This window comes from Lolium rigidum, chromosome 5 (assembly GCF_022539505.1).
Source record: "Lolium rigidum isolate FL_2022 chromosome 5, APGP_CSIRO_Lrig_0.1, whole genome shotgun sequence".
Lineage (NCBI taxonomy): Eukaryota > Viridiplantae > Streptophyta > Magnoliopsida > Poales > Poaceae > Lolium > Lolium rigidum.
In genome coordinates, this window is record NC_061512.1 from 61651461 (window position 1) to 61674051 (window position 22591).

General features: G+C 42.6%; 1 protein-coding gene and 1 pseudogene across 1 annotated transcript; both read right to left on the reverse strand.

The window, feature by feature from the left end:
• Positions 1 to 6325: 6325 nt before the first annotated feature.
• Positions 6326 to 13585, reverse strand: LOC124654706 (annotated as a pseudogene).
• Positions 13586 to 20222: 6637 nt separating this feature from the next.
• Positions 20223 to 21660, reverse strand: LOC124653982. Its single transcript, XM_047193030.1, has 2 exons — positions 20769 to 21660; positions 20223 to 20668 (listed from the first exon to the last, which is right to left on the reverse strand). The coding sequence occupies exons 1-2, from the start codon at positions 21382 to 21384 to the stop codon at positions 20646 to 20648; spliced, it is 639 nt and encodes a 212-aa protein (XP_047048986.1). The 5' UTR covers positions 21385 to 21660; the 3' UTR covers positions 20223 to 20645.
• Positions 21661 to 22591: the final 931 nt, after the last annotated feature.

Genomic DNA, 22591 nt, shown 5'->3' on the forward strand with positions numbered 1-22591 from the left:
TGCTAAACCAAAAATCTCAGCAGAGAGAAATCTCATGGAGATTTGAAGGATGTTTTACCGGTGGAGATTCAGATAAGACCAGGGGCACTCCCTCGTAGGTACCAGGTATGGTGAAGACGACGAGGACTACAGAGGTGAGGAAGGGGAGAGAAGCTTGTCTGATTCCATCGGTTACAATAGTTTAGAGAAGATAATAATAAGAGAATATGGAATCCATCAATGTCATGCGTGTGTGAAGTTGAAGAGAAAACGATGAAAGGAATGTCTTAGTGGAGGAGATGAATGGTGAGAGCAGCTGAGGAGAGGGAGGGCTGCGGGGACGACGAAGGAAAAAAATGTGACGTTATCTACCGATGTGAACACACCGAACCGTGGAATACTACTGGAACCAATCGAATCGTAGATTTTAAATCAAACGGATACAAACAATTAGGATGATGTGGCTTCATCAGATTTGAGCTTGCAAACATTAAATGCATTTTAGTGGGGATGAACTTTATAGATATTATAGATATCTACAGTCCGAGTAGTACTCATGCTGGACATTCTCGCTAAGAAAAATCATTCTCATGTCAGCACTTGCTAGGCCTTGTTGGGCTTATGGCAACCCATTGGGCCATCCTAAAAGCCCAAATCACTTCTCTTTATTGAGCCTAGGTTAGTCACATTCTTGTCCTTCCCGTTAGTTTGGACCAACTCTGTTGAGTATCTTCCTTCCTCGTCTTCTCTCTCTCTTGGCGGATGAAGTAACAATTTTTTGCTTGTAGCCTAGACTAGGTGTAAGCAGCGACAATGTCAAACAACTTCCTCACTTTTTTCCTCTTTGACGTAACATTTTTTTCTTTTCTCGTTACAAAATAATGTAAATAGAAATAGCATATATATTTTTGTTTGTTACACCACGATATCCGTGATGTGTGAGACAATTCCCTGCAGCCCAGTTCGGCCCGGCCCAAGTCTGCGGGCCATTTTGAACGCACGGCTTCCAAGGCGAACTGCTCCCGGCAACCCGTCCGCCGCCCCACTCCACTCCTCTTGCCCTGCTTCTAGGCTCTAGCACTCTCCACTTCTCCGTGTCCACCGGCAATGGGGAAGAAGGGGAAGAAGCCGACGGCTACGAAGGCGGAGACGATCCTCAACGCCGGCACCGTGGAGGGGAGGGTGCTCACATTGCTCGAGGTGGACCCCGCCACCGAGGACCCTGCCCTCCTGGACGCCATCAGGTACGTACCTAGCCACAGTCCCAGGCAGTCCTGTGATCCCAGGGTCGTAACCCGCTCGCGCGCGCACTCTAGCGCTGCTACTAAGCCGACGGGGATGGCGAGCGCCTGCGGCTTGTATTTGGCTGGCTTGCGTTTTGGTGAGGTAATGTGGGGTTTGCGCTTGGTTTTAGGTTTTATTATTGGCTTCTTTGAGAGGGAGATTCCACAAATTTGGTTCGTGGTTCTTGTTGGGTTGGATGGAGTTCAGATCTAATCGTTTAAATCTGCTAGTGCAAAGGGCTGGATTCGTAAATGGGTAGAGAAACGGGCGATCTATTCTAGCACTGAATCCGGTGACAAAAATTGAAATTGGGAAATTTGTAGATGGTGTATTAGGCGCTCAACTGAAATTTCAGGAAGTAATGTTGTGAATATTTGTACAATTGATAAATCTCCCTTGGAATTTAGGTTCTTGTTGGGTTGGCAGAATTGTTCAAACGTTTGTTTTAGGCTGAATCACCTTGTGCAGAAAAAAGAACATAAAAATCACCACGGTAAGGCCTGACTTGCACAAGCACTGAATACCGTGACAAATATGAATTAATGTCAAAGGCTCAAAGCTGTAGAGATTTTTTTCTGTGATGTATTCAACAGACAATTCAAAATAAATGTCGTGTATTTTTTTCAGTTGTGAAATTGCACTTCTATTAGCAAAAAATTTAGGCATTTTGTTTGGTTGGGGGCCTTGGAGCATTGGCATTTTATGTGTAACCAATACACTCAATTTTTTGTTATCTAAGGCCCCCGACCAAAGAAAATGCAATTTCATATGCCGCGGTTTTTATAGAGCAACAAGCCTACACCCAGTTCCATTTCACAGTGAACCGCATTTTTCAGGCGTGGATCCCCTAAAGAAGGTCCCACCGCCGGGTTAAAAGTGATCAGCATAAATGATGCTACAGTTCTTACAATTCACATGGCACAATTACGTGCTACTTATTATTCGAACCTGCCCTGTGCATCGTTTGGCATTCTATAATAGTGGCCTCAGAGATGCTGATGTTCGGGTTTTATGTGACTGCATTTGCATCTTTATAGATCACGGACCCTGTCCGCTAGTTATTTCCCAATAGCCTATTAAAAAGCTCGTTACAGTGATTATAGGTGTGATATTTTCATCGTAAGGACTTTCAAGATATTCCTTACGCTTTGGTTCACTTTCAGTGTATGCAATTTTAATTTTATTTTTGCTGTTGTTTTGACTTGTATTTCTCAGGAATAAGAACAGTGCTGCCCTGAGCTCCATGCTTGATCCCCGGGATGAGCTCTCTGCCAAAGACATTGCAAATGCAGCTGATGCTGTTTGGTGTCTCGTCGTAAATGGCCATCACATAACTGGCAATCTGAATCTGCTCACGAACCTCACGCCTGTCTATGACCGTTGGGTCCGCACCCCTGGTGGGACAGGGCCGCCCATGCAAGTCTGTGCTCGGGGATCTGTGAATTGCAACGGGATCAAGCTCGATGACGTATGGTATGTTCCTGGGGCCACAGGGAATATGGTGGCGACTGCCCAACTGACCCAGATGGACCTTACAGTCCTTATGAGTTTAGGATGTTCTATTGCACGCCTTGATGGCACAATAGTTGGCAAAGGACGCCTTGGAAGCTATGAGTATGAGCTCGACTTTCTTGATGCCATTAGGTACCAATAACTACTTACCTGAATGCTCTATGTTTTCTTATTATGCTAAGAAGTTATCATGGTAGTTAGTTGATTTAGATGTTCTAAGGTGTGCTTAAATGCGCAATTTGCATGCATCGAAGTATGGCTCAGAGGACAGTACATTGTTAGTTTATTGAGATTTTTTATTGCGCTCTTCCTTGTCTCTTAGGGTTAAGGTGAGTCCAAATCACAGCTGTTCATCTTGCGAGCAGGGAAGTTTCAGTAAAATGGTTTATGTCAAATGTGTCATTCCTTATGAGCTATGTTGATTTAAGGAAGTGATGCCTGCCTACCATGCACAAACAGAATGACAATAGTTTTGCATATATGTCTGATGAACTTATTCTTCATGCTCCTTTTATCAATTGATATCCAACACACTAGAAGTTGAGAGTCTAACCGTGGTAGCTTCGTACAAATTTACAGATGCTGGCACAACCGGACAAGTCTGACAAAATGAAAATACATGAAATTCTATATATGACTAGTAGCTGACTAGCTGCATACAAATTTACCAGTAAAAACTGCATAAAAATCTACAAATTATGGGACACGTACAGTAAAGGGGTGTTACAGGAAGTTATAGAAATGACTCATTTTTGTAGAGCGATCTGTAGAAGAGACAATATGCTTTGTGACTTATACCTGATGCAACCATTTGTGATGTGATGCCAGCACATATCATGGACATCATGTCAAGAACTAATACCTGGAACATAAAACAAAACAAAAATGGTAGTATTTTGTGTAGGCATATGTAGCTGTAAATCTATATTAGTTAACCTTGGTTCTGTAATAAAATAATGGCAGTATGATCCACTGGACCACTCAAAATCAGCAGGTGATACTAAAATGGCCATGCCCTAAAATTTCGCTAAGTCGTTTCCTAGTTAATCGTTCATAGCTTTGCTAGATTAGAGCTCATCTTCCACATTGTTGACAGTATGGTTTAGCAAGGATAGAATCAGATTAGGCATATTTTCATTGATTCTAGTGATTGTGTATATCTCCGTTTATTAGCTATGATCGGATGTGATCCTCCAAATCAATGGCTGATCATTTGTGATCATTGCCTTCCTTGTTGTACATGTAATCCTATATAAATAGAGAGCCCCATGGTGGGATGATTCACGACAAACTTTAGTTACTCTACTAGTCTACTAACATGATACTTAAAATTTTACTCTACTAGTCTACTGACATGATACTTAAAATTTTAAAAGTAGTCATGCTACTCTGATGGTTATATATGAACTGTTACTTCTTACTCAGCAAGATATTTATACTGCAAGGAGTGCTAATATTTTCTTCTGTATCTGATCAGTGAAACTACCTGGTACATCGTCTCAAATGCTGCTGAACACATGACCGGCAACCTGCACCTCCTGACAAACTTCACCCCCACACGGCCAGGCCGCCCAGTCCGGACGCACACGGGGGAGATGCTGCAGGTGTGTGGCAAGGGGTCCCTGAGCTCTACCCAGCTCACGGTCCCTGGCGTCAGCTATGTCCCGGGGCTCACCGAGAACATCATCTCAGTGACCCAGCTCGTCGACAGCGGCTTCAGTGTCGCATTTGGACCCGGTGGCTGCATTGTCACAAGGAACCGCAATGGGGATAGGGTTGGCTATGCGTTCCATGCGGGCGGCCAGCTGTACCAACTCAGCGACCTCAAGGTCGCTGCTAGCAAGTAATCTGAAGTTGTGAGGGCAACCAGCCATGTGAGTTGCTAAGATGAACAAGTTCTCAGCTGGTTTTCTGCATGAAGAAGCCTAGGTATTTCAGTTAATTTTCAGTAGGATCCTGAAGCTGTTATGTCTGTATGGTCTATGGGAGACAATGGGATATTACCACGCATCAGTGACACATGATTGGATTGTTGCTACATTTAGCATTGATGTGGTTAATGTGTAGTTGGGTGCATGATGTGGTTAAATTTCCTTTTTGAGCTGATAATTCTCACACTGAAATTACTTCACATAGATATCTGTCCGACACATCCTTCTCATCGTGCTGATTTTGGCAACCCATGTCCCATGCCCAAGATCCAGCCCAAAGGCCCAAACCCAAATTCGTATTACTGTTCTCTGACCCCTCCACGACTCCACTTTCCCTCTCGAGACCTCCACAAATCCTAATTATGATTCACAGTCTCTTCCTTGCCTTTGCCTGACAAATATAATCAATTGTAATTATCTTCCTGGCATATGAGATCTAAACAATTGTAGTTCTTCTTGAATACTTCGATCTTTTCAGGACTGTTCACAAGCTACTGAATTCTCATGGAACAAATCAAAAGACACTTTCAAGGTATGTCAAACCAATATGTCACAAGCACAGTACATAATCAACCCCTTCATACATTAATTTGCAAGTCAAATTTCCTGTCCCATCGGGTGATCACGGCAAGAGGACAAGTGACCGTCTTACATAATACTGGCTTATGCACGCAGTCTCCAGGATGGCAGGGTTGCGGCGGCAACGCCGGCGACCAAGACAAGAACGAACGGGATGGTTGCGGGCTTGTGGCAGCAGTGGCAGCGGCCAATAACGAGGGCGGTGGAGAGAAAAGAGGTGCTCATGGATGTTGGGGAGAACAACAAGTACAAAGCGCACGGGATTGGTGAGATGCAACTGATGGTGGCAACAAGCTGCTTGGAAGTAACTGGACGTGTAGCGGAAATGCTTCGGTGCATGCGAAATGGGGCCAATATGATATCACAGCCGTTGCATGCCATATGGATGGCCACCTGTCCGCACATGTGCCTACCCATATGAGAAGATTTCCTTCTCTAAATACACTACTAATTGAAAAACAAGCACAACTTTTACGTAACAAATGCAAACGTGTAGCTCCAAATTTTGTTTCTACGACCAAGATAAAGACTCCTTTAATTGTGCAAAATAACACCAAAAACATCAAACACACTAATTTGCCAGCATGAATACAAATATGTTAATGGCCGAATATGTGGATGGGCCTGGACCTCGTGCCTATGGACCATGAGTCCATCAGTGAAAAAAGAGAGGATACTGATAATATTACAATTCCAAATAAATGATTCAGTGACCTTTAATATCAAGACTACAACTAGTGATACAGAAAAAACAACAGCAACAATAAACTCGACAATTATTCTTAACAGCGAAAAGGGTCAATTATGTCTAGGATTTTTTTGTCTTCACCAGGGACAAACAATAAAGCACAGGCACTTCTAGCTAACTGAGAGACACTTGGTTCTTTGAATAGAGAGAAAAATATAGTAGAGAAGAAAGAAACAGTACATTATGTACTTATTGTGTGCCGAGTTGCTGCCGCAATGGAGTCTGCATGCTGAAACTTCCACCATAAACTTATTTTCTTAATCTCTTCCAGTCAACCATAAGGAACCTACAGGGAAAAGAGTAATGCTTATTCTCAATCTATAAGATAAACTTTATCACTAGTTAGTATTAGTAAACAGGATTTGATGTGTTTACTTTGTGAGAAAGAGATTTCTTCATTGCAAATTCGATACCACTGCTACAACCAAATATGTGACTAGATTTATCTGCTACGTCCAGATGTAGGAATGGCATGACTACTGGATTTTGTTTTATAAAAATACTGAAATTTGCTAGCTGACCAGACTATTGCACCGACGAAGCACACCCTGCTCTATAGGAAGGCAGGAAGGACAACAAGGTAATCGACATAACCCTGCCCAAACATCAACAAGTACATTATAACAAAATTGGAACTGAGAAACTTTTTTAGTTTCATAAATATTAACTTTATCAATATGATTAGTCCAGTTACCATAAGGTACTGGTATGACATAATGCTTTTTAACTCTAGAAATATGGTTGATGTTTTTTCCTTGGTGTGGTTGAATTCAGACCGTAAAAACACCACAGAATCAAAACTTCCACTGAGTTATGACAGTAATGTTAGTTTGTTTACAGAAAACAATAAACCTGATCTCATATAGTTATGCAGGACATGAGAAAATTAGCACTAGAGGGCTGAAAAATAGATAATAGTGGCAAAGTGTGTCAAATCAATCAACTATGAACTATTTGCCTTACTACAAACTAATGCCAGAGAATGGAAATTGTTGAAATGCTCAGTGAATTTCTACCATAAAAGGTCGGAGCCATCTTTTGTTCATCCTTAGAAGATCATGTTCGGTTTACTTTCCATGCATCATATAAAAGAAGAAAGTATAATTGTAAATTGAGAGACTTGTTTCTCCACAAAAAAGCAGATTTCAGCATGGTTAACTTCATTTAACAACAGGCTGATCAAAGGATATACTAATAATTTAAAATACAATTTCCTAAATTTACTGTAATTAAAGAGGATATACGGAGGCAGCGCTGAAGTTGCTGGAGATGACGGGGAAATATATTCAGGTGTGAGGAGGCGGGTTGCTTTGTCTCCTGTGGGGTGGATAGGGTGGACCGGGAAATTCTTTCCATGCTCATCGGAACATTGGTCGGATTTGTAGACTACGCACATGCCTTAGTGGCACCAATAAGCGTGCCATGCCATCAGTCATACTCTCGTATGCTAGGATAGACCGCTGGTGACCTAGACTCCTAGAGTGACCCACTTGGAGTATAGCGACCAAGATATGTAAGTTCGGAGTTCAGAGACATACTTGAGCCATCAGTGCTAGTTCAGTGATGCATAATGTAATTTGGTCCAAGGAAAATTACAAAAAAATATGCAACCTATGGGAGGGAAAAAAAAACTTGAAAAAGTGTCCAATGAATTGTGTGTTGTGTACACTTACATATACTGCTGACTAATTTTCATCCACTTCTCTGGATCTCCTCTCAACCTTTCCTTGGTCCTCCTTCACCATATTTCCTCACCCCAGCTTCGGATTTCCAGTGTGGGGTGGTTCGGAAGGAGAGTGGCTGTATTCCTGATGGCATCCTCCGATGCCTCCACCTCCTGAACCGTGGCACCAGTGCAAATGATCTTGACGATAACATGCGTAAGGGAAGAGAGGTGTTGGATGCCAAAATCAAGATTCCTTCCTGCGTCTAAGGGAACCTCCAACTTCTCAAGGCTGGGCATGGCCCCAGCTTCAAACATCAGGCCTTCCCCATTGTTCCAGCAGGTGAAGCGGAGCTCCTTCAAGCACGTGAACATGTTGCTGCTTATGACGAGTCTTTGTTTGGGAGCAGCTGATTCTGATGACAACCAGAGAAACAGCAAAGCAGGTAGCGCTCCAAGGATCTCTAATGTTTCCTCTTTTACTGGGTTAATATTGATATCTAGACATGTCAGGTTCTCAAGTGACGGAATCCAAGCTGGAACCCTGGGAAAGAAATAGTAGGCGTCCATCTGGAACTTCTGGAGGAGATTAGGGGACGGGAACCAAGAGTCCAACAAGAAATCTATGGAATAACCATACATTTCTTTTAAAGGAATGGAATAACCATAATCACTCCGAATGCATAGAGACCGAAGGTTGAGCCTGCCAAGTTTACAGAGCGACGAGACCAAGTTCTCCACAAAAGCTTCTTTGTTACTGTGTGTATTAATGATGCACCAGCGCAGCCCAAGAATCCTCAATTTTGTCAGTCTGCCCAGCTCCAGCAAAGAAGATGCCGAACTGTCCCACCTGACTTTGATCTCTCTAAGCTCCTGCAAAGCATGCAGATTCCCAACTCCCTTCAGGTAATTCCAGACTGTGAACACGCAAACATGTCAAATTTTGTAGCTGAACAATGTTTTTGGGCAGTTTTCTTATCTTTGTCCATCTTATATCCAGAGTCTGCAAATTCTGTAGTTCTCCTAATTGTTCAGGGAATGCAGAAATGGTTCTAACATCGAGTCGCAGATATTTCAACTGCCAAAGCTTCCATACATGTTCAATATAACTGCTTTCCATCTCCTCGCCATTTTCTATGTCAAGTACTCGGAGAACTGGAAACTTTGAAAGAGAGGGCATCTGTTCAGCATACCCAAAAATACTGAGCGACCGACAATGGGATATGATCGCTGTTGGTGGAACTATGACATGCTCTTGGGAATAACAGTTAAGAGATAATCTACGAATCTTATGTTGCAGCAGTAATTTCTGATTTTGGCCACCAACGAAGGTGGCAAAGTTTTCTTCAACTGACTTGGATATAAGGAGATCAAGAATCATATCATGGACTCGGCATGAATCAACTCGACCATCAAACTGAATTTTCACTGGCTGAATCATACTTCTATTGATAAGGTCATTAAAATAACGCTCTGCTATTTCCTCCAAATCTTGTCCACCCTCTGTATTAATAAATCCTTCAGCAATCCACCTCCTTATCAATCGATCCCTCTGAATTTCATAGTCTTCTGGAAATATACTCAGGTACAGTAAGCATGTCTTCAAATGGTGGGGAAGATCATCATAGCTGAGGGATAATATCCTTCTCATCTCTTCTACACTGGCATCCTTTTCCAGTGTCAAACCAATTGAATTATATACTCTGTCCCATTCTTCATTTGTACTAGCTTTATTAGCCAATAAGCTAGCTACTGTAATAATCGCCAATGGTGAACCACCACATTTTTTTAATATTTGAGAGGATACTTCTTCCAATTGAGGAGGGCACATATCTCCCGAGCCAAATATACGTCTCACAAATAAACTCATGGAGTTAGATGCAGTAAGAGGCGCTATTTCATAGACATGATCATGGTGAGGAGAGCAACATGACTTGGCTATAGTAATATTGCGAGTTGTCGTCATTATTTTGCTTCCAACATTATTCGGAAACAAAGCACATTTGATAATCTTCCATGCTTGACTACTCCAAATATCATCAATGATGACAAAGTACCTACAATATGAAAATTCAAATGAATGCTCCATGACAGATATTATAATTAGTAAGTACTAACAAATAAAAATGGCACAACTCCTTAGTGTCAAATGTTAAATCTTGTAAGGATAGCTCCCGTGTTTCATTATTTCTGTCCTTAGTACCACGGTACCACCATGCGAACAGACATAGGAAGCACTAAAATCTAAGAAGGATTTAACTCAAAGATAAACCTTAAATAGCATGCTAGAACTAATAAACAACCACCAAAGCAACAAACAGGGGTACAAAGTGGAACTTTGCAATAACTGCACTCCTGATTTCCTGAATAGACAAATACTGAAAGGAGTTTCCCTAGACTGGGCATCGATAGTGATATGGAGGGAGTATGAACTAATAAACTAATTACTAACAACAACATCAAAGCCTTTTTCCCAAGCAAGTTGGGGTAGGCTAATAAACTAGTAACTAAGTAAATGCTTTACAAAGAACATGTGCTTCAGGAATCAGGATTTGTGCAATTATCTGCTAATGGAATACTGGATCGCTTCTCCTTTGTGTGTCACTAATGAATAGTGATCATTATCCCCTAAAGTCTGATCACAGAAACAAGTGAAAATGTGATTTTTTTAGTCCTCCTGAAAACAAAACTGCAACAATCATATAGAGAATATGACTCTATAGACATATGTTCAGTTTATGCCTTTATCTAGGAGCAGAAAAACTTTTTTTTTTCTATTCTATATTTAATTTAATTGAACAACAGTACAACAATAGAAAGTAATATAATGGCTTATATACTTTAATCCAGTAAATCAAACCGATGTTAAACGTACTGACTAGATGTGGATAAAAGTATAATGCACAACCAAATACCCACAGCCAAGGAAGAATCTAAAATTCGTGTGGACCTTTTGTTCTTCAGAAATTCTCGGATTGCATTGATTAGCTTTTCCTCGTCCCAGATATCTATGTTAGCATACTCTTGCTGGCTGACTTGAGAGAGTATACTTCTCAGGATCTTCTTCACATCAGGCTGTTGTGACAAAGAAACAAAAGCTCGACACTGGAACTTGCCCTCCAGTTTACGGTACACCTCATTCGCAAGTGTAGTTTTACCGAGACCCCCAGGACCCACAATGGATATCACCTTTAGCTGCTGCGCCGATGGATCAACTCCCTCCATTAGCCACTTGATTAGCTGATCTCGTGGCTTGTCAATACCAACAAGCCCATCTGACTCAGCATAGAGCGAAGGCAAACGAGGGTCAATGGCCCTGGAAATGCTAGGCTCGAAGGTGCGCTCATCGAGCTTATACCTCATACGTCGCTTGCTTGCATCTTCAACACGTGCCTTGAGCCCCTGGATTTGGCTGGAGATTTGATGGCGTGCCCTTAGTGCCTTGAGCTGCTGGACCAAACTTTGTACCAACCCTCCAGCCTTAGCCATGTCAGTTTGACCAAGGTTTTTCATAAAGTCATCGATGCAATCCTCAATGTCATAAGACATCTCCCGAACTTGGTTCCTCCATTCCTTCTTCTGCACATCAAGATCGCAGTCTACCTCTGCCAGCCTATGAAGGAGCGCGTTCATGCTGCTCAGCTCATCTTTCATGAACTCCACCTCTCTGCGTACACCCTTCAGTTTTGTGTACTCCTCCCCAAGCAGGGCAGTGAGTTTGCTGATGACAGATGCCATCACCCCTGCTAAGACGCTCACCATCTGTTGAAAGTTTGATGGTTTATTTGGAAAAATACCCAATCTCGTAGCAAATCTAACCCCAAGCTTCAGCAAAACAAAGAAAATACCTGGTGATACAGGTATGCATCATTAAGAGAGGTAGGTACAATGCTGAATAACAACCACAAAAATCATCTACCAACCAAAATGTACAAGAATGCTAGAAAAGCACATAGGCCCAATCTAATAAATAGCAAAAGAAGAAGAAAAAATGTGCACATGTGAACCTGCTATGCCTATCCAAATCAATTTCTCTCCAAGTGGCGCAAACAGAACAGACAATGAACTCATGGTACGTAGACATGTATGTATAGCATGCGAGGACATTTTAATTATGTAATGAGGACCATGCTATTTTATGGAACGATTTGAGTAGTAGTATAGGTTAAAATCTTTGGATAATAATGGTGTTCGGGCCTGGAGTTTACCTATACACGAATTAGGCATAAAGTCATTCAGTTTTATTATGCCATTAAAAGGAAGGGGGAGAGAACACCTATTTAGGAGTCGTTCATTACTGCACTCTTAAAAAAGAGAATTTTAGTTAATGGTTCCAATTTTTTCTGAATTTTGCAGCCTGTGACTATAAATCCACTTTTTATTCTTTCCATGTCAACAGAAAGAAATAGGAAGTTTTCGTAGTAACTCTAGATTATATCATCAAGAACTCTTTATGCTTTGAAAACAGAGATACATCTATGTTTTTTTGTGCTTTGAAAACGCGCTCAAACTTATACACAATCGGTTGGAACTTTCCTTGCGAGTTTCCTTAGCCCACTTTTGTTCTTCTTTATCCTAGGCATATAATTTACTAGTTTGAAACGTGTCATAAATAAGGTTTTCTACTCCAAAATAAGGTTATTCCCATCTACCTTAACTTTATTTTGAATCTTTTGTTCTGAATTCAGTTAACGACAAGATTTAGTATCCCTTCTTGCATTTTCATTACTTGTGAAATTCTGAGTAGGCACGAATTCCCTAAATTTGCGACCTACCATAGAATTTGTTATGAAAATAAGTATATGTTCCTTCTCATTATGAATTCCGATTGTTGCTAGACTAAAAGAATTGCAAATATGGGTTCAAATACCTTTGCGTTGCTAGATTAAATATAAAAGAAATAGAATTATGAATCTAATTACATAAATCGAGAAAATTACTGATAGATGTTTTCTAACCACCACCAGTTCATGCACAATAAACAAAAAATAATACTTTGTCCGTTTTTATGTGTAAGACCACTTCGTATTTCGAGCCAAAACTTTGACCAATAATTCTTTTTTGCGAAAATTCCGCCGATCTATTAATAATCATCAATAAAAGTACAAATATCCCCAAAAGTAATAGTAAAAATTACAAATAGATACTTGGACCACCTAGCGACAACTAGCGCGAGCAGAAGTTGTGCCACTGTCCTCAACCCTCCATCAATGAAGCCAGGCAAAGCTTGTCGAAGTAGACAGACGGAAAGTCGTCGTGCTATGGCCCCAAAGGACGAGCGCACTAAGCAACAACCATTGCCAATGATGACAACTGTAGATCAAAGACCACACCAACGAACACGAAAACCGACTGAATCCCAAGAGATCCGCTTGGCGCACGACTCCACGCGCCCTCTGCCGGCGCTAGACGCACTACCGAAACGAGGATAGGACAGGAATGACTTTATTATGACTTCTGGATGTAACCGCCGCCTCGCCATTCCGAAGAAGACACCGAAAAACAAGCTAAACAAAGAACATGAACCCTCCCGCCAGCGAGAGGTCATGGTCCGCCACACCTCCAAAGCCCCATGGCCACCGGAGATTTGGTGACGTATAACTCATATTTTGTTGTTTAAATTGTTAGTTAAAGTTCTACCTCAAAATAGGTGCTGGGTTTATATTTTGGGACGGAGTGAGTACTACTGTAATTCTGTAAAGCGATAAGAGTTTTATTACTGGGAAACTGCTTTCTGCGAGATTTATGCCACTAAAATAGAACAAGATACGCCATAAAAGGAGCACATCACGCATTAAACTGCGCGCTGCCAAGATGCCACACAAATCCTCAAACAATCCATACCTATTCGCAGCAAGCAGGCCTGCGCCGCCGCCGGCGAGATCAACGGCGACCGCGAGATACACCGCCACAGCGGAGAGCGGAGCCGCCCGTTTCAGCGGTGGGCGCAGAGGCCTCCGACGTGGTGGTGGCGGCGGGGAACGGCGACCACGGAGAGAACAGGGGAAGGAGTGGAGGTTTTTGCTTTCTCGGATGGCAGAGACTGTAGGCACCACAAGTGCGAAGTCTGTGTTAGAACAGTCAGTCAAAGGCCGGGTTTGCTGACCCTATCACGTCTCCACTTAAGCTTTGACCTGGATCACAAGCTGGAAATTTGAAATGTTAGAATGGGAAATCACATAAATACAACAATATACCCTCTCTGTCTAAAAAAGATACCGCAAATTCATCTTAATTTAGATATATCAACATTTTTTACACTGAGTACTCTATGCAGGGGCGCAAGGTAGAAGACGACGATGTGCTCGAACAGATTGTTCCTGGGCTTGGCGGTTCCCCTTGGTCCTGGGATTTTAGGTAGGCATAATAGTAGAGTCCTTCGGTGCAAATTCATACACACTTATCCAACATGATAGGAAACCGAAGAAATCCTCAGAATACGTGCTCAGTTCCGAGAACCAAATGAGGTGCTATGCAAAAGGAAAAAAAAAGAAAACGTTCTTGATAGTTCATATCAGAGTATAATTTCTTCAGCCGAAGATTGTTTTATTATGTTGTTGGACAAGCAGAAGGGCCTCATCAATGCCGTGAGAGATATTTTTCCTGAGTCAGAACACAGGTTTTGTGTTCGGCACATGTGGCAGAATTTCCAACAACTATTCAAAGGAGATGTGTTGAAGAATCAATTGTGGAAGATAGCTAGAAGTAACACCGTTGCACTGTTTGACAAGTACATGGAACAAATGAGAGTACTAAATGCAGATGCCCATGCATGGCTGGAAAATTTGGATCCTAAAACTTGGGTGAGAGCGTTTCAGAGTGACCTCCCTAAGTGCGATATACTTCTCAACAATAACTACGAGGCATTCAACAAGTAAGTGATTTAATTTTGTCACATAATTTGCAACTGAATTTAGTATGGTGATCCTTAACAATAACCATTGAATTTAATGAGATCAAATTATTTGAATTTAATCTTCTGATCCTGAATATAGGTACATCTTAGAAGCTAGAGAATTGCCGGTTCTCTCTATGTTTGAAAGGGTCAAGTCACAGTTAATGACAAGGCACTATACAAAACAAAGATGAAGAAAACTGGCCAGGTCCTATCTGTCCTAAAATTCATAAGAAGCTTCTCAAGAACATTGAGTTGTCCAATAATGTCTACGCTGATGGGGCAGGAGATGGCCTCTTTCAAGTGGGAGAGCTAGTTTCATCTCAACCAGTTGACTATGTTGTCGACCTGAAGCAGAGGACATGCAGTTGCATGAGGTGGCAAAAAAACAGGAATACCATGTGCACATGTAATTTCATGCTTAAGGAATGATGACATAGACCCTATTACTGTGGTAGACAACTCCTATTCAATTGAGATGCACAAGAAGGCCTATGCAAACATAATATACCCATGCAAAGACAAGATAGAGTGGCAGAGAATGAATGGCCCTCCTATATTGCCACTGTCTTCACTAAACATGTTGGTAGACCAACAAAATGCAGAAGGAAGGCTCCTGGAGAGGTACATGTCAGAGGTGGAGGGAAGAGAATGAGGAGGCACGGTGTAATCATGCATTGTGGATATTGTGGTCTCCCACTGGGAGTGGCAATTTTTTCCCCAACCTTTCGCTCTCTTCTCCCCTCTACTGTTCAGGGCGGATAGAGAGGCGAAATTTCTGCCGGCGCTGGTTCTGGCGGCTCCTCTTCCCCGAGGGCCTCAGGCTCTCTGGTGGGAGGGGGGTCTCCGGTTCCAGCGCTCGGCTGTGTATAGCTGTAGTCTAGGTGCCGACTTCGTAGCTAGGTTTTCGGGCGCTCGTCGTCGTACTCCGGTGACTTCGACGACGCCGCCGAATAAGAGACCTCCAGATCACCTTCCGATGCAGCTGCTCCCCCAGATGTCGGAGCTTGATCTGGGAGGTATGGTGTGTCCGGGTGGTGGCGTCGATGTGGCGGCGGCGCCGCCACTATGGTCTTTTGTTCTCCCCATCCCGTCTCTGTTCTGTTGGTGCTCGCTCTGGCGCTGGCAGGGTAGATGGGGGAGACTTGTACAGGAGTGGAGGCTGCCGGTTACGGCAACCTCGGCAGGTGGGCGCGCGGCCCAGCACAGGGAACAAGGCCAGCGGCAGGCGGAGCTGCTGCTTCTTCCCCGAGGATTTAGGCTGGTTGAGGCGGTAGTTCTGAGGTCCAGCAGTGCACCGGGGTTCTTCCCGGCCGACGTGCCACAAAGAGGAGGGCTTGGCCGTCGTCAGCGGCGAGCTACTTATTCGGTTCAGAAATCATGTGATGCAATGATGTGCAGCTGGATTCGGGTCAGAGGGAGCTCTGTTTATTCTTCCTCCGGCGGGTGCTTCGGCAACAGACGGCGGAGGTCGGCAGGCGACAGTTCAGCTCAGGAAATCCAGGGGCCAATTTGTAATTTTCTCGTTTGGGGGGTTTCCTTTGCTATTGTGCTAGGCCACGTGCCCTTTCTGGTTCTGTCTAGAGGTCTCGTGTAGTCGCATGTGCGTATGTTGTGTACACCTGTACCCCTTTGCAACTTATATATGAAACGCGGTACCTTTTCAAAAAAAAAAGTCATAGCAAAACTGGTTGTGAATGGTTGAAAGCTAGTCTTGCCCCACCCAATGCTCCTCAAGCAAATGTACTTCCTCCTCAACCTGAAATGACAGAGGAACCCGTCGTAACACAGGTTATTAGAGCACAATTACTTGAATTTCAGGATACATCATTCAAATATGCTCACAGTGCTAGTCTCTCATTTTAGGAACAAATTAACAGTGCTAGTAGGCAAACTGGAGTCACTACTTCTGAACAATTTGATTCAACATGTACAATCACTTTTTTTTGATCTCTGGTTTGCTTGATTTAATTTATTTACTGAACTGTATATTAATTGTTGCAGAGGCTATTTCCAAGGAACATGGAAGCAAGGCATGTTCCAGATTCTTCTTTCCTCACAGCTGCTCAAGAGTTGCTCAATACCACAAGTCAACCTTGTACTACCACCATCAGACAGGGTGAACTTGCTCAGAGATTACTACAGATGCAACAAGAGAAGAACAAGGCCAACGAAGATAGGAAGATTGCTATTCTAGAAGCTAAGTATAAAGCTGAGGTAAAGAAGGCAGAAGAGCAAGCTAAGAAGAGGCTGGAGCAATAAAAAATGAAGGATGAACAAGCACAAGCCAGAGCTAGAGATGCCGCGGAAAAAAAAAGGAAAAGAGAAGGTATGAGGCTGAGCTAAAAAAGGAAAGCTAAGGAAGAGACTAGAAAATTCATAGCAGAGGTAAAGAAGTCTTGCACCGAGAAGAAAAGAAAGGAAATTGCAGAGAAGAAACTGCAAGAGAAGAAGCTTGCAGCTCTGAGAAAAGAGGAGCGGCGACAGACACATAGAGATGCTCAAATTGAAGCCCAAAAAACTACTTACACACCTGATCCTGATGTCCCAGATGCTCATGCGGCTCTTGTCCAGAAAGCGAAAAAAGTTAATATGTTCGATGAGTTCAGAGTTCCCAAGAAAAATAACGAGTTCCATGTTTTAAATCTACGAGTTCCATGTTTTAAATCTACTAGCAATGATAAGGCGCGGCGGCACGCCGCGCCAAATGGGAGCTGATTGATGGTAATTTTGGCGGTGGTAAATGTTTGTGGGCTCCTGCTGTAATTGTGAAGCTAGAAACCATGCTCGAAGTTCTTCTATACTACAAAGAGAATGTAAACATATGCATAACGTAGATATGCGTCAAGGGGAATAGAAACAGAAGAGGTAAAAAATCAAATGCATGAAGAATAGCAATCACCCGACAACTGGATGGCTCAATGTACTACTCTCTCACACTAATAGAAACTAAGAGACGCTTATTAAGGATAAGGAGTAGCATTCATTTCTATCTATAAAAAGAGCGCATTGTCACAGGGAAGATCAGAACAGGACAACAGTGTGGGCACCATAGAAAGTCCAGTTAGGTTGTGCACCTTTAATATGACAATAACAGAGATAGATCATGTTAGGAAACATACACCTTTTTTTTTTTCTTTGAGAAAGGAAACATACACCTTTTGCTCATGTTATCTTGATACTACTTGATCATGGGCATCTTGTTCTTCCAAAACCAGTATGTGCTTACTTCCAATCCACTACGTTTGTTGTCCACTGCAGCATCGGTCGCTCCATCTTATCTTTCAGGTTCAACAACAATTTATTTATCACATGTGTATCATCATCTGGTGAACAGGCCTCATCCATTGAAGTTCGATGCAGTTTTCCCCATTGCCTTGTTCTTCTAAAACCAGCACAAAACCAGTATGTGCTTACTTCCAATCTACTTCTTCGTTTGTTGTCCATTTCAGCATTGGTCGCTCCATCTTGTCTTCCAGGTTCAACAAAAATTGATCCATCACCATCATCATCATCATCATCTGGGAAGGCGCCATCCCTTGAAGTTCGATGTGGTTTTCACCATTGTACTAACAACCATGTTCAGGACTTCAGGGTTGAACTCCAAAATGCATATCATGTTTAACTATCCACATTGACAACACAACAGTCTAAGGAGACCATGTTAATATTTCTCGAGGAAAAATAATTGTTATTCAAGATTTTTTTAGCCATAGTCTAAAACTTATAATTTCTGCCTATAATCTATAATATGTAAACTTATCAACATGAAGTGCAGTGTTTGAACAAATTTGTGTGCAATGAGCTAGAACTTATAATTTCTTCAAGAAAAAGGAAATGATTTTTCATATAATTTGATTCTCTTTTAAGTAGAAAAGGTATAGCTAGTATAGACTGCAAGGATATGAACTATGGATAATGAAGGACATGGTAATTCTAAATTATACTATGGTTGAGTCAACTGAGATATATGAAGTTAAGAGGCTAATACAACACACAGAGCTTGCTTCTTTTCCTTTTGTCACAAAAAGGCCATAACTTTTGGTAGCATACCATCAAGAACAACAAACGTTTGCCTTAGTATGATGGCATATTTGTGCAATACCTAACAATGCAATCTGAACCTTCTGACATTCACTGATGGAACATATTTGTCGTGTATTTGTTAAATCATATTCACAACCAAAATTAATATTTTCAACCTAGATATTATTCTGCCAAGTGCCTGTAAAAGATATCAAAATTAGCCTATCAATGGTCCCAATATATCTGTAGCAAGATCTCCAATATCACAAAATAAAATTCATAAATATGTACACATGGTCAACTCATACCTACTAAGTATGTTATACTATCCGCTAAATATAATAGAGACCTAAAGGGCATTGCCGGTACATCCCTATATGCAGTATTCTCTGGGAAAAACAAGGCATGTAAAACCACATGTGACTCGAAATACGGTGCGGTGCTTTGGTACAGGTCAGATTGAAAAATGTTGAAGCACTTAAGCCTTTTTCATTCCAGATTAGAGGAATGGGAAAATTATGCAACAATGAGGAAGCACTAATGCAAGCAACACTGGATCTAGATAGGGATTTACTTAAACATTCTTTTAGGATGATTGGGATTCAGAAAGAGGAAAATTGCCAATGTGTTCCATGAACTTTAAAAATTAATGGTGAAAATAAACAGCAGAGAATAACAATGATAGTAGTTATATAGCATGCTTTATATGGAACACTGAAAATTAGCTTTACTCATCGTTTTCAAAATCTAGTCCCAGAAGATCATATCTTAAACAAAGCAACCTGACATCAACTCAATTTAATAAATGTACAGCGAAGGCATGCCTTTTGGGCAACTGACTACTACCCTGCAAATATCATGCTAGACAGTTTATATTGTCCATGAATTCTGTAACCAATCGCGTGTCCGATAGCATATTCAGAAATATGGTGCAAGGCATCACTACCAGAACAGATCATATTGGAGTTTGAACAGGTAATTGTTGAATTTATCTTCCCTATATGTATGGCATACCTACACATGGGAATCAGTCCAAGTAAACATATGTTTTCCTTTCAAAGACCGGAAATTCATTTGTGAACATTTTCTTTCACAAATATTAGCATATTATTGTTCTAATAAATTATAGAGGCCACCGGTTTGGCGGCCTACATACAGAATTAGTTGCTCACTGCAATCTACATGCTACCAGGATGACTTTAGAGCAAACTAAAGAGTAGTGTGCAAAACAATCATGGGATTATAAGATATATATACCAATACCATGCTCGCAATATTGTCGATGCAGCAGTTTTGTAGAAGCTTCAAAGCTGATCTGGAAGAGAATACTACTTAGATTGATCCAAGTCGAAGCCAGGGCGCTGCAGTCCAAACTGCAGGAGATGTTGGTAATGAACAAATATTGGTCGCTGCCACCAGACACACGTGGCGAGAGGAGGTCATCTTGCATTGGCATAACACAAATAAATCAGGAGATGTGCACTGTTTCTGCATCGAACTAAATCTCGTCTGCAGATCGGAAAACCAAAGATCTACAGAGAGACAGAGGGCTCACCATGGGAGATCATAAGTTTTAGATAATAATATTCTGTCTCAGACAATATCTAATCAATGATCAAGAAATTAAGACATAGGTAGGTTACATTGATCAAAATGTTCATGTATGGAGAACTGAAAAGTAGTCTAATAATTGTGTTAATTACAACGTTAAGATAATAAACTTCACATAACTGTGTTCCCCTCTATAAGTATCCGATGACCAATCAAGAAGCTAAGAAATTATCAAGTTACACAAATATAAATGTGAAGGACACTCCCATACCAAAAATAAGTGAGGAGCGCTACAATTTCTTTGGCTCTAAAATATCTACTCGGTGAGCACGAACCCTGAGTAAGAAAGGAAATGAAACAATGAACAACAGAAAACCTAAGGATTAAATTGCTGCTTGCTCCCCTTCTCACCTGACGGATGATTTGCCGCAGCGGGCCCTGGCCGGCGACCTGCAGGACCAAGTCGAGCGGGATTAGTCACTGGAGGCCGTCCTGGCTTCCTGCCGCGATCAAATTGGACATCAGAGGCAACAGACATAGGGATTAGGGAATAAGGAATTGCAAGATGCAGTAAAACAGGACGGGGGTGAGTCATCCTACCTGCTTGCTCGCCTTTGTTGGCAAGGTGAAGAACTTGCAGGCTGCAGCACAGCCTGGCCGACGACCGGGACAGGCAGAGCATGGAGGAGCGGGAGGTCTCGCCGGTGACCAAGGCATACCAATCTTCCGCGTTGACTAACTGGCCTGGTGCGGCAGATCCCACTGCCGCAGGCTCCTGCGGGGCGCGCTCACGGTGATGTGATGCCGCCGCGGCCTTTTCTTGCTGCTGCCGCCGGACTTGCGCGCTGGCGGCGCTGAAGTCCGCGAGGCCCATAAGTCGAACGCCGGAGACGTCGGAGAACTTTTGTTGGCGATAGCCGGCCCCGGAGAAGCGAAGATGTTGGCTCCACCACCGGCGCCGATCCACGGACACGCTGACGTTCGCTTGCCGGGAAACCCCTGTGCGACAGCGAAGGCGACGCGGTGGTCGGAGAGCGGAGAGGCGAGGGGGTGCGTGAGGAGTCGAATCGGTGGAGCCAGCCACGCCTGAAGATCTCCGTGAGGAATGACCTGTAGCATGGCTTGCAGGCGTCGCCCCGCAGCCCGCCGCCACGGTCGCGTGACCTCGCTCAAGCGGCTCGACTCCGGCCGGCCCTGTGTGCTCCGAGCCTCGCATGCCGACCTGGCCGCGGGCTCGGCCACGCGAAGCTCCACGCGACCCTATCGTTCTCCTTCCGCTCCGCGAACAAAACGTCACCGCCGTCAGCAGCACAACACAACACCGCGTCGGTCTCCTCCGCTACTGCGCCTTGGTCGCCGGTGCGCTGTCCTCGACCTCATCGTGTGGGCGCCGCTGCTGACGCTTCACCTCACCTAGGGAGGAGCTCCCCACGGGATACCGGCTAGAGAGTAGAAAGAGCAGAGAGGAGGTGGCAATCGAGAAGATCGTGGGGAGGAAGGAATATAGCACGCGGACGGATCCATCAATGCCACAATTGCTGGATCAAGCGGAATCTACCACCGCTCAAGTAAAAAACAATAACGTGTCGTGCCCGAACTGCTCCACCACATACAGATGAATCTACTCCGTGGCAACAACAAAAGGACAAGGAAAACAGTGGCATAGAAGATGGAATCTGCTACATTCACCCAAGACAAAAACGGAAACCACATCACCGGACGACCAAGAAAGCAGGAACAAATGATACCCAAATTTCAAGATGTACCAAAGATGCACACCAAAAAATAACAGCGGGTTAACCAGAAGACGTGTCAGCTCAACGTTACTGTAAAAGAATAATCAAAATTCTTACAAAAAAGATGTTAGTTCCCCTTTAGTATAGTAGTTATGTTATTTCACAGTCTACACTGTTGTACAGTACAGCTTTTGTTATTTCATAGACTATGTTGTTGGATATGTCCTTTTGTTCAGTATGAAGATCAAGTTGATGTTAAACTTGCTGCTGTTATTTATGTTTAAATTTGACGGATAGTATGTCATAGCACATTATTATTTCACATAATTTTATTTTAATTTTGACAAATAGTATGTCATTGCACAGTACTGTTGAACCTGACATTTCACAAACATTTTCTAATGGAACCGTACAGATCAAATGTGAAAATGGCATAACATTATAATTACAACCTGGCATTTCCCAAACATTTTCATAACATAACACTTGCATGGTTACAACATCCCACAATACACTCCAGTTTATATAACACTTGCTCTGAAACTTCATTCTACTACATACATTACTCAATTCACTTCTTCACAGTGAGCACAACAAACATCAGAGCTAGAAGTAGCACAACCATCTTCGGAAGAAGAACCACTTGTTTCATTGCATCAATCAGCCTCTCGTCAACTTATGTCGTCC